General features: G+C 40.6%; 1 protein-coding gene across 1 annotated transcript in view; it reads left to right on the top strand.

The window, feature by feature from the left end:
- The first annotated feature begins 624 nt into the window (after positions 1-624).
- Positions 625-22375, top strand: part of sh3bp4a (SH3-domain binding protein 4a) — a 40647-nt gene continuing 18896 nt past the window's right edge. The window contains exons 1-2 of the mRNA XM_085348078.1: positions 625-748; positions 1384-3737. Coding sequence (XP_085204204.1) covers positions 625-748; positions 1384-3737 — 2478 coding nt within the window. The remainder of the gene's footprint in view (positions 749-1383; positions 3738-22375) is intronic.

Consider the following 22375-nt stretch of genomic DNA (forward strand, 5'->3'; position numbering starts at 1 on the left):
CAGCTATCACATAAAGGATATCTAAATACTCTTTGTCTTTGGATTTGTGTGTTCTTTTTGTAGTTTGACTCGCTTTTTAGAAATATCTACTGTTTCATGCTGCAAAGTTTTGAGGATTTGGAAGCGATAGAGGTGGTATAGCATGCAAAGAGTTTTCTACACTCTGTTATTCCTGCGAAGAAATAAAAGTGAGGTTCCCTTGTTCTTTACAATATGTTCCTGACCTTCCTCACTGCCACTGTGACTCAGAACTTAAATCTGTTTTGGATTTATTTCTTTATTGCTTTTCAATTGTTCTCATGAATCACATCTCTTTTTCTCCCCGACTTCAACACACTTGCTCTTTGCATTGATTCAGAAAAACACTCCCTGTTCATGCTGGGGCTCATTTCTTTGCCAGCCTTATTTTCTGCTCCTGCAGCTTTGACCTTTGACTATGCTACTGATGTAGAAAATTAGCATTGCTTCTGGAAGTTGCACCAGATTTACTTGAATGCCTAAGTGAGTGTTCTTGAATGTTTATAATTGGCTGGGTGCTCCCATCCAGTCCCTAAATCCTTTATGTTTGTTTCCCATTCAGTTGAAAAGCTGCCGATGAGCCAACATTTTTTTTAAGTACCGGCCATGGCTGCCCATCGAATCATCAGAGTGACTAACAACAACCACATCCTGCCTCGATGTAAGTCTGAGGGGACGCTCATCGACCTCAGTGAAGGGGTGTCCGGGGCCAGTCTCAGCGATGTCAAAGGTCAGTGTCCAACTGCAGCCACGCCACTTTTGTGCAGTTGCAACGCGTTTGTTGCCCTTTGAGGTCCAAACCCATGATTCGTTTAAAAAAACGTTTCATTAAATTTCACTTGAAATCTGGAATTTAAATAATTTGTTTTAATTTTTATGCTTTTCATCTTTTTGCAGTTAAATTATTCAGCTAAAAATAGGTTTATTCATTTCCGAGTTCTTTCACTTCACTGGTTTCATCTCATTACAGCTTTGTTTACATGCTCCATATACGCTAATGAGGTGATCTAAATATAGTAAATTATGCAGTAAATTATGCGCTTCATCTGATCATACACACCTGAGAAAATATAGTTGGATTCAGATTATTAGAGACAAGCTTTTGGTTGTTCTGTGGGTACTGTGGCTATCTTATGATCTGTTTTTACTGAACCACTGACCCATTTGGATACAAGTCTCTCAGGGAGATCCAAAGTACGACTACCTAATTAGCTCAACTGGTTCATTATATCTGTCTCTGATTATGAGACAAGCACTGTTAACTACAGCACAGTGATTAAGTGCACTTACCTAAAGTAGGGCCAAACCAGTTACAAAACTCTTTGCAATCAGGACAACTACAGTGTAATCTCTTTTCCTTTTCAGTGCCTTCTCCGAGTGCCTTAAGGCTGGACACTTCAGCCTCCTATGGAGCTGCACAGGAAGTTGTTGCCATAAAGGATTATTGCCCGAGCAGCTTTACCACTCTCAAATTCTCCAAAGGTGATCGTCTGTATGTGCTGGACACATCAGGGGGAGAATGGTGGTATGCCCACAACAACACAGAAATGGGATACATCCCAGCCGCATATGTCCAGCCGGTCAGCTTCAGGAACTCTTCGCTGAGCGACAGTGGGATGATTGACAGTGCTGGGGAGGGGTATGAGGATGGACTAAAGGAATCTGGAGGTCTCGGAGAGTGGACAGCAGTGAGCCTAAGGCCCTCTCCAATTTACAACAACAGCCACTTTTCTGCAAACCCCTTTATCTGTCCCTTAGATCAAAACTGCAAAGAGGCAGATGTGAGACACTCCGCAGATCTCAATTTCTTTGATGCTCTGGCATCACCATCGACATGCTCCACCTTTAGTACTAGTACAATCGTGAACAATGGGTTTCACAGCTATAATTTTAACGGTACTAACCCTATCAGCCCCATCCAAGAGATTACACCTAACCTCCACAGGGATAATCCATTTTTCAGGAGTAAGCGTTCCCACAGTCTGTCTGAACTGTCCGTGCTACAAGCACAATCAAATGCAACCTTACCTTCTTCTGGATTCTTCACGGGCCTTAAGGCTCCGTCACCGGAGCAGTTTCAGAGCAGGGAGGACTTCAGGACTGCATGGCTAAACCACAGAAAACTAGCCAGGTCTTGCCATGACCTTGACTCTCTTGGTCAGAGTCCAGGATGGGGGCAGACACAGCCGGTGGAGACCAACATAGTGTGCAGGTTGGACTGTAATGGAGGGGTTGTTCAGCTTCCAGACACCCACATAAGCGTGCACATTCCAGAGGGACACGTTAGCCATGGAGACCACCAGCAGATCTCCTTGAAAGCCTTACTAGACCCTCCTCTGGAACTAAATAATGATCACTGCTCTACCATAAGCCCTGTGGTGGAACTCAAGCTCAGCAACATGGAGACCAAGTCTTTCATCACGCTGGAGATGAAGGTATCAGTAACTGTGAAGAGAGAGAGCTGTCACACTGCTGAAGTGGTTTGTGTTCGTAGTGATTTTAAAGAAGGGCCTTATACACCAATCCCTAATGCTTACATATACAAGGATACAGTGCAGGTACAGCTGGATAGTCTCGAGCCCTGCATATACGTGGCTGTTGTGGTTCAGTCACAGTACCTCAGCCACAATACAACTGTTTGGGACCACGTGCAGAAGAAGGTAACTTTGGGTGTATATGGACCCAAGCACATTCACCCATCCTTCAAGACAGTTGTGGCCATGTTTGGGCATGACTGTGCTCCTAAAACCTTGCTGGTAAATGAAGTCGGCCGGCAGTCTAGCTCAACTCCGCCAGTGGCCCTCCAGCTGTGGGGGAAGCACCAGTTTGTTTTGGGATACCCTCAGGACCTCAAGGTTGGTTTGTACTCCAACATGTCCAACTACCAGGTAAAGGCAAGCGAGGGCGCTGGCATGATTCGTGGATTTCAGGTAAAACTGGGGAAAGTGAGCAGACTCCTGTACATGATCACATCGCACAACCCCAGCAGTATCTCAGACTTTACTCTCAGGGTCCAAGTCAAAGATGCCCTCGATTGTATCCTGACTCAGTTCTGCGTCCAAACCCCACAGCCACCGCCAAAGACAGGCGCAAGGATTACAGGCCAGAGGAGGTTCTTGAAAAAAAAAGAGGTGGATAAGATTGTCCTCTCACCTTTAGCTGTCACCTCAAAATACCCCAAATTTCAGGAGCGGTGCATTACAAACCTGAAATTTGGGAAACTGATAAAAACAGTTATCAGACAGCACAAAAGTACCTATTTGTTGGAGTACAAGAAGGGGGATGTTATTGCCTTGCTCAGTGAGGAGAAAATCAAACTACGAGGGCAGCTGCGGACCAAAGAATGGTACATTGGATACTATCAGGGGAAGGTGGGGCTTGTCCACGCCAAAAACGTTTTGGTTCTGGGTAAGGTCAAGCCCATTTATTGGTGTGGACCGGACTTAACGACCACAATGCTGCTGGAGCAGATCCTGAAGCCTTGCAAATTTCTTACTTATATTTATGCGACTGTGAGGACGGTTTTAATGGAGAACGTTGGTAGCTGGAGGGCATTTGTGGATGCACTTGGATATGGGAATTTGCCATTGAATTATTTTTGTCGGACTGAGTTGGACAATGAACCAGAGAAGGTGGCATCAGTTCTGGAGAAACTCAAAGAGGAATGTACCAATATGGAGAATAAGGAGAGGAAGTCCTTCCAAAGGGAACTCATGATGGTAAGACAGAGTCATGGAAGTTTTGGTATTAATGTTACAGTATAACGATATAATGGATGATATTCTTGTTTGTCTATTGATAGATGGCTTAGACCAATCTTGGTGAAGCTAAATAGCTTAAAGGATTTTGTGACAGTTGGTGGAATATAACTTTATTTCTTTGTTTTCTGTAAACTGATTGAAACCTGAAATTTCCATAACTTACGTTGTTTTTGTAGTCCTTTATGTGTTGCATTTTTCAAGAACACAGACCGGTCATTTCCCACTCATAAACCTAGCTTGATTGATCTGCCTCACATAAGTATATCTGATTTTTATTGGCTTCATAATATAGACATTTGCATAATAAGCAAAAGATCCCTGATTTAATGCCAGGAGAAGACAAAGATTGTGGCTATCAGGGTGCTATTAAGGGTATCCAGTTTTTTAAAAATCTGCTAACCTGATAACCAGCTAACGAAAGCCCTTCCTGTCTCATGAATTACTACTTTTGTGGCAGTCCTCATTAGGGCTGCTGAATTATGGCAAAAATGCTAATCACGATTATTTTCACTGAAATTGAGATCTCGATTATTTGACGATATTTATTTAACAATAACAATGTATTGAATAATGACTTTAAAGATTGTCAAAAAATAATATAAAATAGTGTGCAAATACCGATAACAGTGCAAATGTTTGCAATATAAATGAAATGAAAAATGTAAACATTAATGTTTAGTGAACTTTGCAGTGTTGCTCTGTGGTGCAGCTACGACACTGTAGCTTACACACTATGTCTAATTGATCCACGTCTGACTCCGCCAACCCATAATGTTTCCACACCACTGAAGGTTTTTTTACCTCTCTTTTCAACAACGGCAGTCACTCTCCTCTCCAAATAACTTCTGCTTAGCTTTCCGAGCTTCCCTCGGGTCCTCTTAATCAACGGTTCCCAACCCCCGGGCCTCGGACCAGTACCGGTCCGTGAGTTGTTTGGTACCGGGCCGCGAGAGTTAAGGCTCAGGTGTGAAATGTATAGTTTTCAGGGTTTTTATCGGTTTTCAGCGTTATTTTGTTATCGTTTTGATCGTTAACTCGGTTTTCCTGGGTCTTTTCACGTGTGTTATGAATAAATTTCATTTTTTTCGGTACCGGTACTAGTTTTATTTTGTTGCATTTATCCGCGACACCTTAAAGGCCGGTGCATGAAAATATTTTCGGGCATAAACTGGTCCGTGGCGCAAAAAAGGTTGGGGACCGCTGCTCTTAATTGTTGTGACACGTGTTCGAAATGCAAAGAGGTGCGCTCGATTTGCCACACGGAGCAGCGTGAGAGTAAAGCACGAGGGAGGGGCTAATAATCGGCTCAGTCATTTTTAATGATCGTTGAAAGCCCAGATCGTAATCGTGATTAAAATTCGATTAATTGAGCAGCCCTAGTCCTCATCCTGCTGCTTCTCCAGTGAGTCTGTCATCCAGTTTCACATCCAGTTTCACTATCTTGCTAGTGTTGGTCCTTGTTGGTCTGGAGATCTTGAGGAACCTCCAGCAGATGGAGGACTGGTTCATAGTCAGCTACTTCAAGTTTACTGAGGCTGCAGAGCAAAAACAGGATGTCCAACTGCAACAACAGTGCTAATGAATTTGGAGTTTTGGACACTTGAATACCTGCCTAGGTATTCTGTTTGGCCAAAAAAAGAAAAGACTTGCAGGGAATGTTTGAAAATGCTCTTTTCTCAGGCACTGCCTTTGAGTGCAAGACATTTAAACTTGAGTGCCTCCCATTTTCACCAACGTACCATGGCCTCATTCTCCAGGACTGTGCACTCAACAGTTGTGAAACTCCATCCTTTTTGTCTACAAAAGGTGAGCTTAAAAAACAAAAATCTTACACTGTCTATTAGAGAATGAGGTCTTGTCCACAATGGGAAAGTCATTTAGCTACAAACGTATTCAGAAATAGTAATAATGCTGATGACAAGTTTTGGAGCTCAAGGTGACATCTTGAAAAAAAAGCAGCAAATTCTCACATTTAAGTTGGAGGAAAAATGGACACTTCGCTGCATAATCCCTTTGGAATAATGCAAGTTCACAATCGATACATTTTCCGTTATCAGAGCTATAACATAAAGGCGTGAAATGAGTGCCATTCCTCTAATCCTCCAACAGTTATAGACTATTGAAGAATATATTCAAGCTCAGCAATTCATGCACTTCATTAACATATCAATAAGTATGGGCTTTTATTCTGAAATGTGGCATATTACAAAGTGTGAGAGGGCTGTCAGTTGATTGCTGCATCATTAGGTTTGCTCCCCGTCCCTCTTCCCCGCTGTTTTTCTTTCCCTTTCTTTCTCCCCTTTCTTTCCCCAGTCAAGTCTGTCCCGTATTTAACAAGTGAAAATAAAATAAAATAAACAATAAAAGGTGAATCAAATAGACCATTACGGCAAGGCTGGGGTGGTCCATTTGGTAAAGTAAATCCGTAAGCCAAACGGGACAGGCAAAAAAAAAAAAAAGGTTTGCTCTGTGGTGGCAAAAAGAATCATGTCTCTCAGCCAATCAGAAGAAGTCGCCATTTGATTTATTGCTTCTTTGCTGGAACAGCCATCAACATTATGTCTATGCACTACTGTAGTAGCCCACAGTGTGACACAGTCTTGGTGTGAACTGGAAGGATTTGAGAGTGCGTGCTCACGCACATGAATGGTAAACAACTCATCTTAGAGCCTGAGGTGGGCTCACAGTGGAAACGGCCATCACATGAAAAATGAAGGCGAAAATAAGGAAGAAAATCCTGTAAAGGGAAAGCACTGAAATGAACCTTAACATCTGCAGTTTGGGGTAGGAACGGCTCTGTGACGCACATGCAGGGCGGCCTTGATGTGTTTTTCTTCTCCAACATTGCTGGCACCCTGGGGGAAGCAAAAGTAGTCCTGAGACATTTCCATCACCAAACGGCATTATTCTGAAAGTACTTCTGCGACTGCTGCTTATCTGAGCAGAGTTGATGAAGCGTGCACGCGCTGTTGCTACAGCTCGGTGCGACTGCAGGTCACGGCCGCCAGAGCAGGTTGAGGTGAAACGCCTTCCTAAATGGGATTTAGAAGTGTAGCTGTTGCTCATTTTCTCCTGATGCATTCTCCCTCACTGTTTTGTTTTGGGTTTTTTTTCCAGGGTAACTTGATTGTAGCTGTATGGCTGTAAGTCATATCATCAGCCCCATAATCAGCCATCCTGCAGAGGAGGAGCGCTCTTTTATGTTTCATAAAAGGCTTTTATTCTGGTGAATACCTTCAGCCCCTGTTTAGAGCTGGGCGATATAAGATTTTTTCATATCACGATATGTTTTTTTTTCATTTCAGGCGATAACGATATCTAACACGATATAAGCCAAATAACTATATTTGTAAGATTTAAATGTGCCGTTGCTCACAAGTAAAATGTGAAATAATCAGCAGCTTGTTTTTATTTAAATATTTATTTCCCATAATAAGTTCAACAGGGTAGATGTACTTAAGGAACATGAGACTTTTTCAGATAAATAAAGGCAAATATTGCAAACTACACAAAAGGCAGCCGCTAAAGCATTTAAGTTTCAAAATAGAACAAACAAATGGTAAATGGCCTGTATTTATATAGCGCTTTACATATCCAGTCATCCACCCATTCACACACTGGTGATGGCAAGCTACATTGTAGCCACAGCCACCCTGGGGCACACTGACAGAGGCGAGGCTGCCGGACACTGGCGCCACCGGGCCCTCTGACCACCACCAGTAGGCAACGGGTGAAGTGTCTTGCCCAAGGACACAACGACCGAGACTGTCCAAGCCGGGGCTCAAACCGGCAACCTTCCGATTACAAGGCGAACTCCCAACTCTTGAGCCACGATCGCCCCACAGACTAAATTGTCAATTCCACTTAGAAACAAAATATTAATTCTAAAAATAAATCTTAGTTTGTTTTACAGAAGAACAGACAAAATTTACTAACTTTTGTCAATATCAAATAAACTGAGAACTAAAAGGAAATTCTCAATCTCTCCTTGTTGTATAGCTGAGCTTTTCAAACAGTTTTAACAGTTACTTTAGTCTGACAAAAGCCGAATGACGAATTAGCGCTTCCAGTCAGAGACTGAGGCTACGTCCACACGTACACGGGTATTTTTGAAAACTGAGATTTTCCGTTTTCGTTTTAAAAAATAATCCCGTCCACACATAAAGGCAGAAATGAAGGAAAACGCTGCTATGAACATGCCAAAGCAGCAGGTGGCGCTAGATTCCTAACCGTGAAGAAATGTTGGCCAATCAGAAGTCTAGAAGCCTCGGTGGGAAAAAGTAAACAAAGCTGGGGCATAGAAGCAGAACCGAGTCGTATGTGTGGACGGACAGTAACTGTGTGTATATGTAAGCATTTAAACACTGCAGAGAGTAGAATTAACAGTAACAGTATTGTAGAAATTCATTTCACCGAAACAATAACGTGGCGCACAGTGTGACGTCAAAAAATGTGCACACCTTTGACGCTGCCCGTATTTCTCGTCCACACGTAAATGCAAAAACGGAGTTTTTAAAAATCTCCGTTTTCAGTGACCAATAACGCCGTTTACGTGTGGACGAAAGGTGCAAACGCATAGAAAAATCTGCGTTTTCAAAAATACCCGGGTACGTGTGGACGTAGCGCATGCACCAGTTTATTGTATTTCCAGACTTGCTTTCGGCACAATTTACAGTGCACGCTACTCTGTTTTTTGTCAGACTTGAAATAGCCGAAATACCTTCACACTACGGAACTTCTATGGCTCTTCCGTTCGACAATCTCTCCGGCATTGGAACCATCATCTGTTTTCTCTTCGGTCACACTCGGTTGATTTTTCTCACACTCATTTCCTCCATTACCCGGGTGGTACGGTGGCTGGCTGCTTCCCAAACAAATACACATGTGCGGCTTGGCACTTGTGCTGTACGTAACAAGTCACGTGACGTGAAGCTGCAGCTGTGATTGGCTCGGCTCTGCGCTACGTAATTTGGATTGGCTGTTTTTTTTTTTTTTTGGTTTGGTTTTTTTTAAGAGGACAAGAGCGGCGAGGTCTATCGCGATAGTTTAATTTTTCTATCGAGAAAAGTTATATCGCGATACATATCGTTATCGTTCTATCGCCCAGCTCTACCCCTGTTGAAGCTTTCCAGTTTGCTGTGTGGACAAAGTGTGTCTTGGCTTTCTTATCTCTGAGCCAGACTTCATCCTTGACTCCACTAAACTTTTTTTTTTTTTTTTTAAATCTTCGCAGAAAAATGAAACAAATACACGCACGTCTGTCACTGAAGTCCAGCAATTTCCTTTCATCACCAAGGACAGTTAGAAATGTGTCCCGCTGACCTCAATAGAAAGATTTGTCCACATGGTTTACAGAGTTAGACTGATGTATTATAAGGGTTGTTTTGTTTTTTCTGTGTGATCTAGCTGAATGCTGCTGCAGAAAAACAGCCTTTGACCTGTTTTGACCAACAACAACCTAAAAATGTCTGATTGCTAAGCTCTTTGAACTGAATTACACTTAAAGTCTCTTTGAAAACTGAAATCTCACAAAACTAGCCTGTGTCTCAGGCCTAAAAGCTCACTTTAAAAACATATTTAAAGATTTAAATAATACACTACCGTGCAAAAGTATTGAGCCAGCCTTGAGCTATTGTCTTGAGCAATAGTTTCTGGCTTTCTGAAGGTGTTTCAAGGTTTTTTGGGGACATTGGTTACTTTTTCACTAATTTCCAGTCCAGTCGTTGTACTTGCACATTGTTTGTTTAAGCCACTTAACAATTAAAAAAAAATATGACAGGGGTGACATAGTGTTGTGTTTACACATAAAAGACAACTTGGCAAAGAACCTTTTTTAAAATTGTATCTTTAGGCACTTTGTCAATAGCAGCCTGTCACAAAAGCACAATTTTCACGTTTCCCAAGTAGCTGTTACTAAACAAGGCAAACAGGGGGGAGCTGAGGTATCCCAAATTACACAAGAACTGGAGTGAAAATCTGTGGCAACAGGTCTGATGGAGTGATGAATAAACATTTGATGTTTTTGGTACAGATCATCTTCAATATGTACAGAGGAGGTGAGGATCTAAAAACAGTTATCCCAAACACACTGCCAATGCAGTAAAATCATACCTGGATAGAAAAACACACAGTGGAGCACTATCAGTCATGGATCGGCCTCCCTGAGCCCGGACCTCAACATTATTGAAGCAGTGTTGGGTCATCTTGAACAGAACAAAAGGCAGAAACATCCAAAGAAGAGCTCTGAATGCCCGTCAAGAAGCCTGCAGAACTATTCCTGAAGACGACTTAAAGACGTGACAAGAAAGCTGCCTAAGAGAGTTTATGATGGTGCAAAGAAATTTAAAGAACATTTATACCTTTTAAGTACTCATTCATACTCTAGGTCAGTCTGATATTTAAATTTTGACTGTAACTTTTTGTGTTCCTCACTAGAAGAGGTTAAAGTCTTTAAGTTTCAATTTTCCTCTCTGTAAATTTTACTGCCTCTTTTTGCCCTCCACAGTGGATTTAAAGCATGGGCTTCTTTATAGTTTGATAATTCACAGGGAGCTGGTTGATGTTAATATGAGGTTAAGTATTGCTGAAAACAGCTGGCGGCAGTTGCAGCAGCTGGTGATGAACTGTGAAAACCAGGATAAATTAGGTTTATGTGGCAGAGAAACAGAAAACCCATCTCACAGATCCAAAATGATAGTAAATATTCCTCGTTTACATGCTTCAAATAATTTGTGTTTATGTATCAAAGAGTTTTTTTCTTCTCCTCTCACTTAAACCAAAACATGTTGTTGACTAACTCTGCATTTGGATGATGGTAGCGTTGAAAAACACGAGTCTGATCTCAGTCCAAGCATAGAAACTGCAGATCGTCTTAGTGCCGGTGTTGGTATGCTTGACACCCTCATCTTTCATCAAATAAATAACCAAAGAGATACTTTATCTGAGTGAATACAACTTTGAAAGTTTAAAAATTTACAGATGATAAAAGGTGATGAAGTCAAAATATATGTTATTGCAGTACTCATCATATCACAAAATGCTAAAAACTACAGTAATATCGTATCGTGGGTGAAATATTGCGATAGTATTGTATTGTGGTGTGCCTGGTGATTTCTGCTTCTATTGCCATCAGTGATTCCAGTGAGGAAAACATTAGGTGGGCTACACAATATGGAAGATAACCTGGAAGTTTGAATCTTTCTTGGCAGGCAGGTTTTTATATATATATCAATGAATGGACAGATTTCCAATATCCAAAATGTCTTTTCTTGTTTTGGACTTCAGGTAATCATAGCTTCTGTGGGTTTGGATAAGGTTTGGCTGCACAACAAGATGGCTCAATGAGTAGATATTTCAGTATTTAACCAGCTGCCTGAAGTGGTGCTTAATTTTTTATGCGCATTATACCGCTAGTCATTATCTTTTATCTTCCAGAACAAAGGCGTTTGACTTTGGTACTAAATTTACATCTTTTATGGTTTTGCCTCATAGCATTGGTTTTTTTTATTGGACAAATGAGACTGAGTATTATGATGCTGTCACCATTTGTTTGCCTAATTTGTCTGTTCAGTTGATGAGGTTTTATGGTGTATTTGTCATCATACCCTGAACACAGCTCATGGACTCCTTAAAACTATCTCTGGGCTTTATGTCCAGACTCATCTGGACCTTATTGCCTCCTGTTGTGAAAAATTCCTGCTGCAAGGTTTTCCCCAGAGAGCGGTGAATTGTGTTAATCAAGCTGCAGGAACAAAAGACCCGAGGCTTGAATTACCAGATCTTCTCCTCAAAGGAAAAAATTGCTCGTCTTATGTAATTGTTACTCAACAAAACACTGAATGAGAACCAGCGGCTTCAAAATCCTCGATTAACAAACAAGGCATTCATTGTTTTCTCTGGCTTTTACTTTAGCTGGACGAGATCTGCAGGAAAGAATGCCAGATCCACAGTAATCGGTGTGTCCGAATCAGGATACAACCAGCAACACAGGGATTATATGACTAAATATGTTGTGGGTTTCCTATAATCAAATTTAGGTCATACTAAAGGTCACTTGTGTATGTTAATGACTTCCTTGGACAGATGTGTGAGGAAAGCAGGATGAACAAAGACGGGTTAAAGATTGATGATCGATGATGGGTACAAACTCTGGAAGTAAGTATCTACATCTTGATGGGATGTCATTGGTTCATTGTGCTGCCCTGTGGTTTCTGTTATAAGAGAGGAGGATGGAAATTATCCTTTGAGGGAACAGTGTGAGAGCTGATAAAGTGAAGAAGAAGAATTTTAGACATGAGTTGGTAAGAACAGGTTCCTTAAGTGGAACAAGTAAATTTAAAGTTCCAAATGATCTGATTTTTGATAATAGCATTTGAAATAACCCTTCTGAAATGTCACATTAACATGATTCCTCTTTATAACTGAAAAAGAAAAACACTCCACGTAGCTGGTACGAGGGGTAGTGGAGGCTCAAAAAAAACACCTGACAGTTTGGAAAAAAGTACATCTTTTTACTCTGTGGTTGGTTAGGCATCAAAAGCATTGCGGTTAGGGTTATATTTCAGCGTAAAAAAGAAGATTCTCCTCGACATCAAATGTTTATTAAAAGTTCTAACTCGTGTAAAGGTGACAATACTGGTGCACGTTTTACATACCCTAAAGCTTGCTTGACTTTGAAATGTAACTATAGGCTGCAACAGCTTGCACAAACAAGTGGGACTGCTTTCTGCTTCACTGATTGATGCCTCTCGTGTCTGTCAGTAGATAAGTGGTGAGGCTTTTAGCTTAACCTTTAAAGAGCCAGCCTGGCAAATTATAGCACACAGGTATTCCAAGTCCTTTTATAAAATTAAACATAAGCAGCAGCCAGGTGCTGCTAATCAAATGCACTTGATTAAGTGTGAGCACCTCTATGAAAGCAGAAGGTTTGGCAGTTTGCTGGTCTGAAGCATCCAGGAATGGACGTCCCAGCAGACCGTCAGACTGTGCAGTGCCCAGAGAAAGTGCAAAAATACAAGAGCTACATCTTAGACTCTACAGACCTCAGTTAGCATGTTAAATGTTAAAGTTCACGACAGCTTGTTTAGGAAAAAGACTGAACAAGTATGACTTGTTTGGAAGGAGAAAGGTTCATCTTGGTAAAAAGAACATGGGAGCACAGCTTAGGTTTGCAAAGTACAGACAGAAAACAAAGTGGAGATGTTTGGCTACAGTACACAAACCCAACTCAGCTTATCAGCACAAACACCTCATACCAGCTGTCAGCACGGTGGTGGAGGGGTCATGATTTGCGTCAGACTATGAAGTCCTCTGTATACCAAAGTATTCTAGGATCATATGCGAGGCCATGTGTCTGAATGCCCAGACCAAAATGGGTCACGCAACAGGATAATGATCCAAAGCACAGCACCAAATATACAACAAAATGAATGAAAAAGAAAATAATCAGAGTGCCTCAGTGCCCCAGGCAAAGTCCAGACCTCAACCAGATTGAAAGGCTGTTGCGGCACATACAGCACCTCTCATCCTGTGACAGCTTGTATAGGCTTCAGTCTAAATGCAAACCTAACCAGGAAGTGAAAGACAAACTAAAAAATCTATTTGTCTGAAAACAAAGTGCCAAACAAAACTACTGAATCATGGAGTCCAAATCACAGACTCCAGGCTGTTGCTAATTTGAATTAATGCCATTAAACACAGTGTTCATTTTGTAAATTATATTCCCTTTTAAGGTGAATACCTAGTGACTGACTATTAGGCATGTAGCTTTTCTTCAGTTTGTGACTCATCATGCCTGGTTTCAAAAATCAAAATGCAGAAATTCAAGATGAGACTTTGCTATGCAATGTTTAATGTCACACTGGCTGGAATTATCTTTTAAATTAAGTCACAAGATTGTTCAAAGAAAGAGCGTGTGCTTAGCTCCCATAATTCTCCTCTCACTCCTAATTAAGGTGCCATAATTGTTCCACCAACATTTTCTTTTAATCCATTTTTTTGGATCTATTACTACTTATTTCTCTTCCTGGCTCCCTCACTCTCTTTATTTTCTTTGTGAGCCCACACAGCAGCAGAGTTGAAAAGATTTCTCAGGATTTTTTTTCCCTTTTCGCTCTTATTTCTGTTGCTTTTTCTCCACAGCAGCAGTCATTACAGGAGGTCTGAGATGCAGCAGGAGGTCGAAACAAGAAAGAAAGAGTGAGGGGGGCAAAATATAAAAGGAGGAACAGAAAAAAGTAGTAGTTTATGAACTATCCCCCAAACTCCCTTTGCGTTAAATTGCTCAGACCGCTGCGCAGTTTATCATTTTAGCCATGTGCACTGGAACAACTTTTCATTTCTCTATGGCATTGTGTGAACGTAGAAGGTTCAGTGATGAAGTTCAAGCCGAGGTTTCCTCTTCAGGGGAATAAAAAAATGGCCAAAGTGGCAGTTCCCCCCCCCCCCTTTTTTTTTTTTTCTCCAACTGCTGTGTCCAGGGTATGTTGCCAAATAAACGCATCATAATGCACTTCTCAGTCACAGGGGCACATTTGCACCAAGGCAAGACATAAGCAGTTTCAGGCGTGCTGGCACAGCTGGATTTTTTTTCCTGTATGACACAATCACAGTAAAAATCTTTTGATGATGTGCACAAACTGCAGTAAGAGCCTCCTGCTACTGCTCTGCAAATATCCCGCTGTCTGCAGCTTTCTCTTGAGTTCCTGCTCTGCAATACTTAAAGCTGATCTGCTTATGTAATCGCTTAAAATATATCCAAATCTTTTTATTATCTTAGACAGTTTTCATTGAACAATAGCTGCACAAACAAAGCCCCGCTAATCTTGCCGTCTTTAGTCTCCAGCATGACCGCACATGTGTTCAAGTAATCAGTTTAATGCAAGACAGGGAGAAAATTACACCAGAGAAGCAACAAGCTGCAAACTAAAAGGGGGGAATATGGCAAAAAAACACTAGAACTTTTTGTCTTTAAGAAAGTCAGAGATTTCTGCTCTAATTTCCCAGCTCCCTAAAAAGGGAGAATATTCCTGCAGAATAAGCACTCTTGGTTCAGGATTTACAGCAGCCCTCTCCTCCACTGGCCGACAGGTGTTCCCATGTGAAATGCGAGCACAGGCATTGATCAGGATGGAGCTGGAGGGCTTGGGAGCACCTGACACCAACCCGGCAGATCTTTTTAACGCCCTGTATCGAGTTGCAAAGGCAAAGGACGATATGAGAAAGCCGCCCCTTATTCTTGTCAGCAGGGCAGAGTAGCTCAAAGGCCAGGAGGCCGTCTTTTAATAATAGATCCGTGCATGGAGGCGGGGAGAATCACTCCAGAAGGGGACGTAATCAATCCTCCGAACTGAAACCAAGGCCATTAAACTAAAGAGCAATGGCACCACAGCTCAGAAAAATTAGGCTTCTTCATACATGCACATTCTCTTCCTTCCCCTGTGACAGCCAGTAAAAATCAGCATGTTAATTAAGCGATGAATATTTGAACAGACTGATTAACCAGAACAGGCTGCAGCAGGTTTGTTGGACCTCAAAAGAGAAATGTGTTTGAGAAACATTAGATCCTCTGCAGCTAAGAACCTCACCTCCACACAAACAAAGAGTGTTTTTTTCCAAATAAATCCTGGCCAGTTTGTGCTAAGGACCCTGCAAAGAGAAAAGATCCAAGTTCTTGATGAGTCTAATAAAGTAACTTTAATTCCTGTTGGGGAATCAGCTAGAGGCTTCTTCTTCAACCTCTTAACACCCACAGGGTTTCTTGAGAACTACGCAGAGGTAGCCAAGCTTTAGGACTCAGTGGCACAATCCCAGGGATTGGTCATTCATCCCCTGGCAAGTTGCCAGGTGATAGCAATTGCTGGTATTTCATTTGTTTTAATTTGCCATTTTATCTCTCACACAAGGTGTGCTTTGTCAGTGTTAGATCTTACGATATAATGGTCTCTTTTTTTCTTTTTGAGCCCACATTAATAGGTTGAAGGGTTGGTACTGTATGTAGTAGACCAAGTGAACTTTGTAAGTTAGGATACCTCAGTTCATGTCTCGGTTAGGAGCTTCTTGTTTTACTTTCAGGTTTGGCACCAAGAGCTGTTCACCTAACTTTAAGAAAAGATTGTGATTTGGGTTAATTTGAAACCTCTTAATCACATCAGCCCTGTATATAAAAAATTACTCATTGATTTAAAACCCTCAGAGGTCCTTAGGGACATTTATTGTCTTTTGCATTTTTAATTTTAAACCATTTTCACTGTGTTGAGTGGAATATAGCCAAATTTGTCAAAGAATTTTCTTTTTAATTATATTTTATAATTGTGGTGTAAATTCATTGAATTAGCCTAAAATGGCTAAGCTACAGAAATGCATCCACCTTAGTCCCTTTGGACAAAAATGTCCACATTGAAACCCATTATAAACGCTATTTTTCACGCCAGAAAAATTACGGTCAAAGGGATCGTCAGGTTTCCAGCTTAGGTTTCGTTTTGGACTACAGGCCTTAGAGTTGTAATTTTTTTATTTGTCCACCGGGTGGCGCCCTTGCTTCACATTTGACCTCTGCTGGAAAACAGCGGGCTGCTTGGACAGACCTGCCGGAAATGAAGCCTCATCTCCGGCGTGCAGCAGCGGCTTCGCCCGCTGATCGGGCGGGACCATTTTTTGGTCCCTAGGACCATGAGAGGGTGCATTTTTTTTTTTAGTCAACAGGAAATGACGTATTTGTTGTCACGTGGTATCGGGCGTGTGTGCTGGAAAAAGGGGTCCCCGGTGATCGTGCCCCGGTAATCGTCGCGACTTACCCCGGCAAGATGCACTTATTTCGGCCTAGAGGAGGAGCATTTGCCGCCTGGAGACCATTTTCTGGTCCTGAAAAAAAAAATAAAAGGCGATCGAAATGAATGTTGGTGCCAATCTTTAGTCCATCTAAAGGCCTAATTATAATAACAATTGAATATTACCTCAAATGTTTTTTTTGGAAAATATTCAAGTTTTATGTTTTTTGGGGCAAAAAAAGCAGTGCGCTCATGTGACGAAACCGGGATATAAAGGGTTAAAATCCGCGAAATGTAATTAAAACTTGACATGAATATTTCAAGGAGAAGTCGTTTTAAAAGACTGACCAATTTAAAGTGAAAAAAAAATTAATATTTAATATTTTTATTGCACATTTTGGGGAATGGACATAGGCTTAAAGGTGGATGCATTTTTTTTTTTTAATGTGCTCCTGCAAAAAAAATAATGGCAGGTCAAAATGAATTTTGGTGCCAATCTTTGGATCATCTAAAGGCCTAATTATAATAACAATCAAATATTACTTCAAATGTTTTTTTTGGAAAATATTTAGTTTTTTTGTTTTTTGGGCTAAAAAAAACAGGGCGCTCGTGTAATACAACTGGGATTTAAAGGGTTAAAACAACGAAAATATAATTAAAACTTTATATGAATATTTCAGGGAGAAGTAGTTTTAAAAGACTGACCAATTTAAAGTAGAAAAAAATATTAATACATAAGATTTTTATTGCACTTTTTGGGGAATGGACATTTATGTCCATTAGGGACCAAGGTGGATGTCTTTTTTAGGGATCTCCAAGGTGATGCCCAGGGGGCCTCATCTGTAATGTTGATAAGAGTTAGGCCAGCCACTTTGACATACTGGGATTATATGACCAAAGTGATAAATTAAAATATATAAAATATTGAGAAATGTCATGAAACAAGTTTATCAGTTCAGTTTTAATTTTTGTGTTTTAAACAGAAACTAATTTCTCAGTTCACATTTAAAAATTAAACCTAACCTTCTATTCAGGTTAAAGCTCACTATTGATCATAAAGTAATCTTTGTGTTGGCAAAAGCTGCTTTTGCTCTTTTAATATGAGGACATTTAATGGTTTTGGCTGAATGTTTATTAAATTTAATGTCATTTTATGATAAAAATGACAAAATTGGGCAAAAAACAACATTTGTCTGTTTGCTCATCTGTCTGAGATACTGTTGTCCCTCAGCTTTTTCTGTTTGTATTTCTGTTCTCATCTGCCTGCCTTGTATTCATTTTCTCTGTCTGGCTCTCTTTGCTACCTGTCAGTATTATCATCCGCCCTGCTCGTGCTCACCCCCTCTTTCCCTGCCGCTCTCCTGTCAAAGCTTTTGGAAGTGGAGCTCATTTATCTGACAGCCGCTCGGTCAGCTGTCAGCTCCGTCTGTCCGTCTGCTCCGGGGTCTTCCTGCAGCCCGCTACTATCTCCTACAGTTTCAGTGCTTCAGTCACTCGTGGAGCAGAACGTTTTCTATTTTTGGTTCATAAACACGTTGTTAGTTAATAAGCTGGAAAAACCAAGCTCGACATTGGAATTGGATGAAGGAATGATGCATCAGTTATTTTGTAGCTTTGTAGACTTTGCTGCTGTTTTGCTATCAGTAGTGGAGTTCCTCAAGGATCCAGTCGTGGTCCTCTAATTTTTATGTTATCAGTACCATGAAATGGTACAATTCCTCAGATGTAATTTTACCAAAATGTTTAAACTTAATATTGGTATTGTGCATATTTTAGTTTGTAAACGTCATACAAGGTAGGCTCTTTAAATACTGTATGACTTCCTTCCTGCTTTTATGATTTTAGTTGTTTTTATTAACTGACATAGCTGTATCAGTCAAAGTAGTACATTAAAACTGATGTTTTTCTTTATTATAGGCATTTTTATTAGCGATAAAATAAAAATACAAAGCAGCATTATTTAGTAGAATTAAGTCCAGAAAACAAAAAATGTCCCCAAAGACAAAATAGAGAAGGTAGTGAAATGTAAATGACTCCAGCTGGTGCTGAAACAACAGCTGACAGTGTCCTTGAGCAAGACACTGACCCCTCACCTCCATCTGGTGCACACTGAGCATGTGGTACATATCTGAGAGTTGGATGACTATTATCTCTTTCCAGAAACCAAAAAAATCCAGGACTGCCTAATTCCTTTTAAGATGCCTGTTGCACTCACTGGTTTCCCAGTTTTCTTATGATCTCATGAACCACCAGGTCCTTCCTGCTTTAATCCTTTCTGGCTTAAAATAACACACCTCTCCTACATTTGTAGGAGCTCCAGCCTTGCATTCAAACACATCATGCCATTTCTAGACAGCACCTGACATGTTTGGATAGCCTGGCCTGACCGGCACTATATTTAGGCTGAGACCTGCGTGAAGCCTGAGTCAGCAGATGGAGGACGTCACAGTGAAAGGCCAAAGTACTCATCAGGCAGGTGTTAGAGAGAAAATAAATTAACATCTCAGTTTGGTTTGAAAAGACTGACCTGAACATTGTAGGTGATTCAGGTTAATTAATCTTATGGCAGGCCTGTAATCTGCATTAGGAAAGACGGAGGAGGTAAAGAAGTTTAACCTCCTAGGACCTGGCGTCCACATATGTGGACATCACATTTTGGGATGTCTAGACGAAAATACTTAATTTTTCTCTACAAAGGCCACTTACGAGGACATTATACTGCCACCGTTCTATCAAAATTTAAAAACAATGTCCTCATACGTGGATCTCCTTTGACTCCGAAACAAAAATTAGGTAAAAAGAAAAAATTTGGTAATTCTTTGTTTTTACATTCCTCAGGTCCCAATCAACCCAAATAGAAAAGAAAAATTTAAAATGCATGCCATGAAAGAGTTCAGGTCTTAGGAGGTTAAACTAGGTTATTGTTATACTGGAAGTTACATGGTTCTGGAATTATAAGGTTAAAGGATTAAGTATTTTGGTTTTGCACAAGCTGTAAAATAAATCAGATGGATTATTATAGTAAACAAAAACAAGGCTTTTTCTGGGTTCACCAAATTAAATCAAGGACTTTGGTATTTGTTATATTTAACTGCTTTCTTAAAGGTTAAACCAGCAGGGAGAATTAGACCTGCAGTTATTTCTAAAGGGCATGAATTTTATTAACCTTTATGCTCACATTTTTGCAGCTGTTTACAACAATAATTTCCAACAAGAACAATAATAGTGGCTCAATAGTGGCTCAAGAGTTGGGAGTTCGCCTTGTAATTGGAAGGTTACCGGTTCGAGCCCCGGCTTGGACAGTCTCGGTGGTTGTGTCCTTGGGCAAGACACTTCACCCGTTGCCTACTGGTGGTGGTCAGAGGGCCCGGTGGCGCCAGTGTCCGGCAGCCTCACCTCTGTCAGTGCGCCCCAGGGTGGCTGTGGTTACAATGTAGCTTGCCATCACCAGTGTGTGAATGGGTGGATGACATGTTGTGTATAGCGCTTTGGGGTCCTTAGGGACTAGAAAAGCGCTATACAAATACAGGCAACCTCTGTAGAGTCCAAGTATGACATCATGTTACAAGTAGTGACACTGACCCTACACTGCTATAGGCTCAGTGTCGCTGCTATAAAGTGTTCCTTTTATTTATTTAATTTTTGAGCAGTGCATTTATATGGAAACTTTATTGTCCATCAAAGCTAAACCACATCTAAGTGTAATATTTCAAATATCTTTCTCTCAGCAACAATTTATTGATGTGTTCACTGGGAAGCTGAGATGTGTAATAAGCTGTTGGTATATATCTTATGCACAAGGACTCGTTTGTTGGAAGTGATCATAACCCCAAACTGTCATTTATCAATACGGATGGTTATTCAGTTATATTTTAACCTAAACAATCATCTTTTTCTAAACACAATGAAGCACCTTTTAGTTCCAAAATTTAACCAAGTAGTTGTTGCTGCAGTCAATTAGTTTTAGTAGCTGTTGCCTAAACCTGTCATAGAGTGTAGATAATGGACCCAAATGGAGACTCTTGAGACTAACAAAGCAAAAAAATCTTTATTTTGGTATAGAGGAAATCCAAAAAAGCTAAATAAAACAAAGCCCACCAACATAAATAGAAGTTATACTGTGGATAAAAACAGGAAGAGTTAAAGACATCACAATAAAAGACAAGGCGAAAACTGAGGCCAGACATACAGCCAAGTTGATAAGGGAAATTAGGAGCAGGTGGGTAAACAAGCAAGCATAACTCAAGTGACACAAGGTACAGGAAGTAAAACTAAACACAAAGCATAAGCGACAAAAGACTATCAAAATAAAACAAGAAGTAACAAAACAGCCCAGGTCCACAAACAGAAATTTGACAATAAGATGCAGGGAACACAGGGAAGTGATGATAACTATAACCTATAACTGTCAACAGGAAAAACACTTCCCAAGTAGTTTATCGTACCTAAACTTCACTGGGGTGTTTTTAGAGCCCAACCCTGACCCTGACCCTGACCAAGAGCTTGTTACCACCTAAACCTAACTGAGGCTTTTCAGTGGCTAAACCCAATCGATTCATTGTTGGTCCTTAATGTTAAACAGTGGGTGAAAGCCAACATAAAAGCGAAAACTAAACTAAACAGTGAGTGAAAAGGTTAAACAAAGTGCAAAACACAGAGGTCCAAATGGAAAATGAACCATGGCTGAAGAAGCTCATTTTGGCTGCTGGTATTCCCAGTCTCATTCTTTCGGTCATTACCCAGAGCTCATGACCATCGGGGTGAGATGGAGTGTGCCACAACCAGTAGAGCTGACTCTTGTTGCACCATGAAATAGTAGGAAGTGCACAAATAAAAACTGTTTATATATCTATAGTAAAAAACATCTCGTCTTTCATGTTAGCTCCGTATCATTAAATGTCAGAAATTGCAGAAAGCTATAAGACCTGTAAAATGAAGCCTCTGGGCTGTCTTCTAGCATTTGATATCAATTATTAATCAATTACTCGTAAGAAATGAATAATGAATTAGTTCAGTGGTTTTCAATTGAAACCACTTTCCAGTAGCAGCACAGTGAGAGGTTTTACTTTACCCTGATTACATGTCGGAGGTTTGGTTTCATCTGAGCTGAAGTGAAGCTCCTGCAGTTCCTCATCTCATCATTTCCCCTGTTTTTCACTCCCTGACCCTCTGAAATACCCGATTTATGAAACAGAACTGACAGTTTTTATCCGCAGTTAGAAATGCACAAATTAAATGCTATATGCACGCTCATATATTGAATTAAAAACCAATAGCAGCACATTTGATTTTTTGGGTTGGGGTGTGTGTGTGCGTGGGGGGGGGGGGGCTAGTTGTCTAGAGACTACAACCCTTCTCTTTTGGCTAAGGTATTAAGATGCTTAGACTTCAAAGGCTTTGATCTGATATCAGTACACAGATATACAAAGGATGGTCATTTCTTGGGGTAAAAACAGGCAGCTGATGTGTTGTATTTCATTTAAAATGTTATTTAAATGGCTGACTTGTACATCTAATTAGTTTTGGTGGTGTAAGTAACAGTGTTTGTACTCCACAGCTAAAAGTTGTTTTCATTTCTGATCAATCATTTAATTTCTATAATATAAATATCCAGCAGACGTGAAAAATCAATGTCACACTGTTTCCTCCAATGAAAGAAGTATTTTATAATTGCAGTTGAAAAGCAAGAGCACGTTTGATTGGTAATCTAGGTGGCTATTCAGTGTCAGTGATCAAATACCCACCAAGCTGCAACCTCAGCTCTTCTAGTGGCCACTTGAGGCTGGTATTTTTATAAGTCATCCATTTGGATACAGGAGTTAGCCAAAA

This window comes from Diplotaxodon limnothrissa, linkage group LG23 (genome assembly GCF_057381915.1).
Source record: "Diplotaxodon limnothrissa isolate DT_005_m linkage group LG23, D_limnothrissa_male_GT1.1, whole genome shotgun sequence".
Lineage (NCBI taxonomy): Eukaryota > Metazoa > Chordata > Actinopteri > Cichliformes > Cichlidae > Diplotaxodon > Diplotaxodon limnothrissa.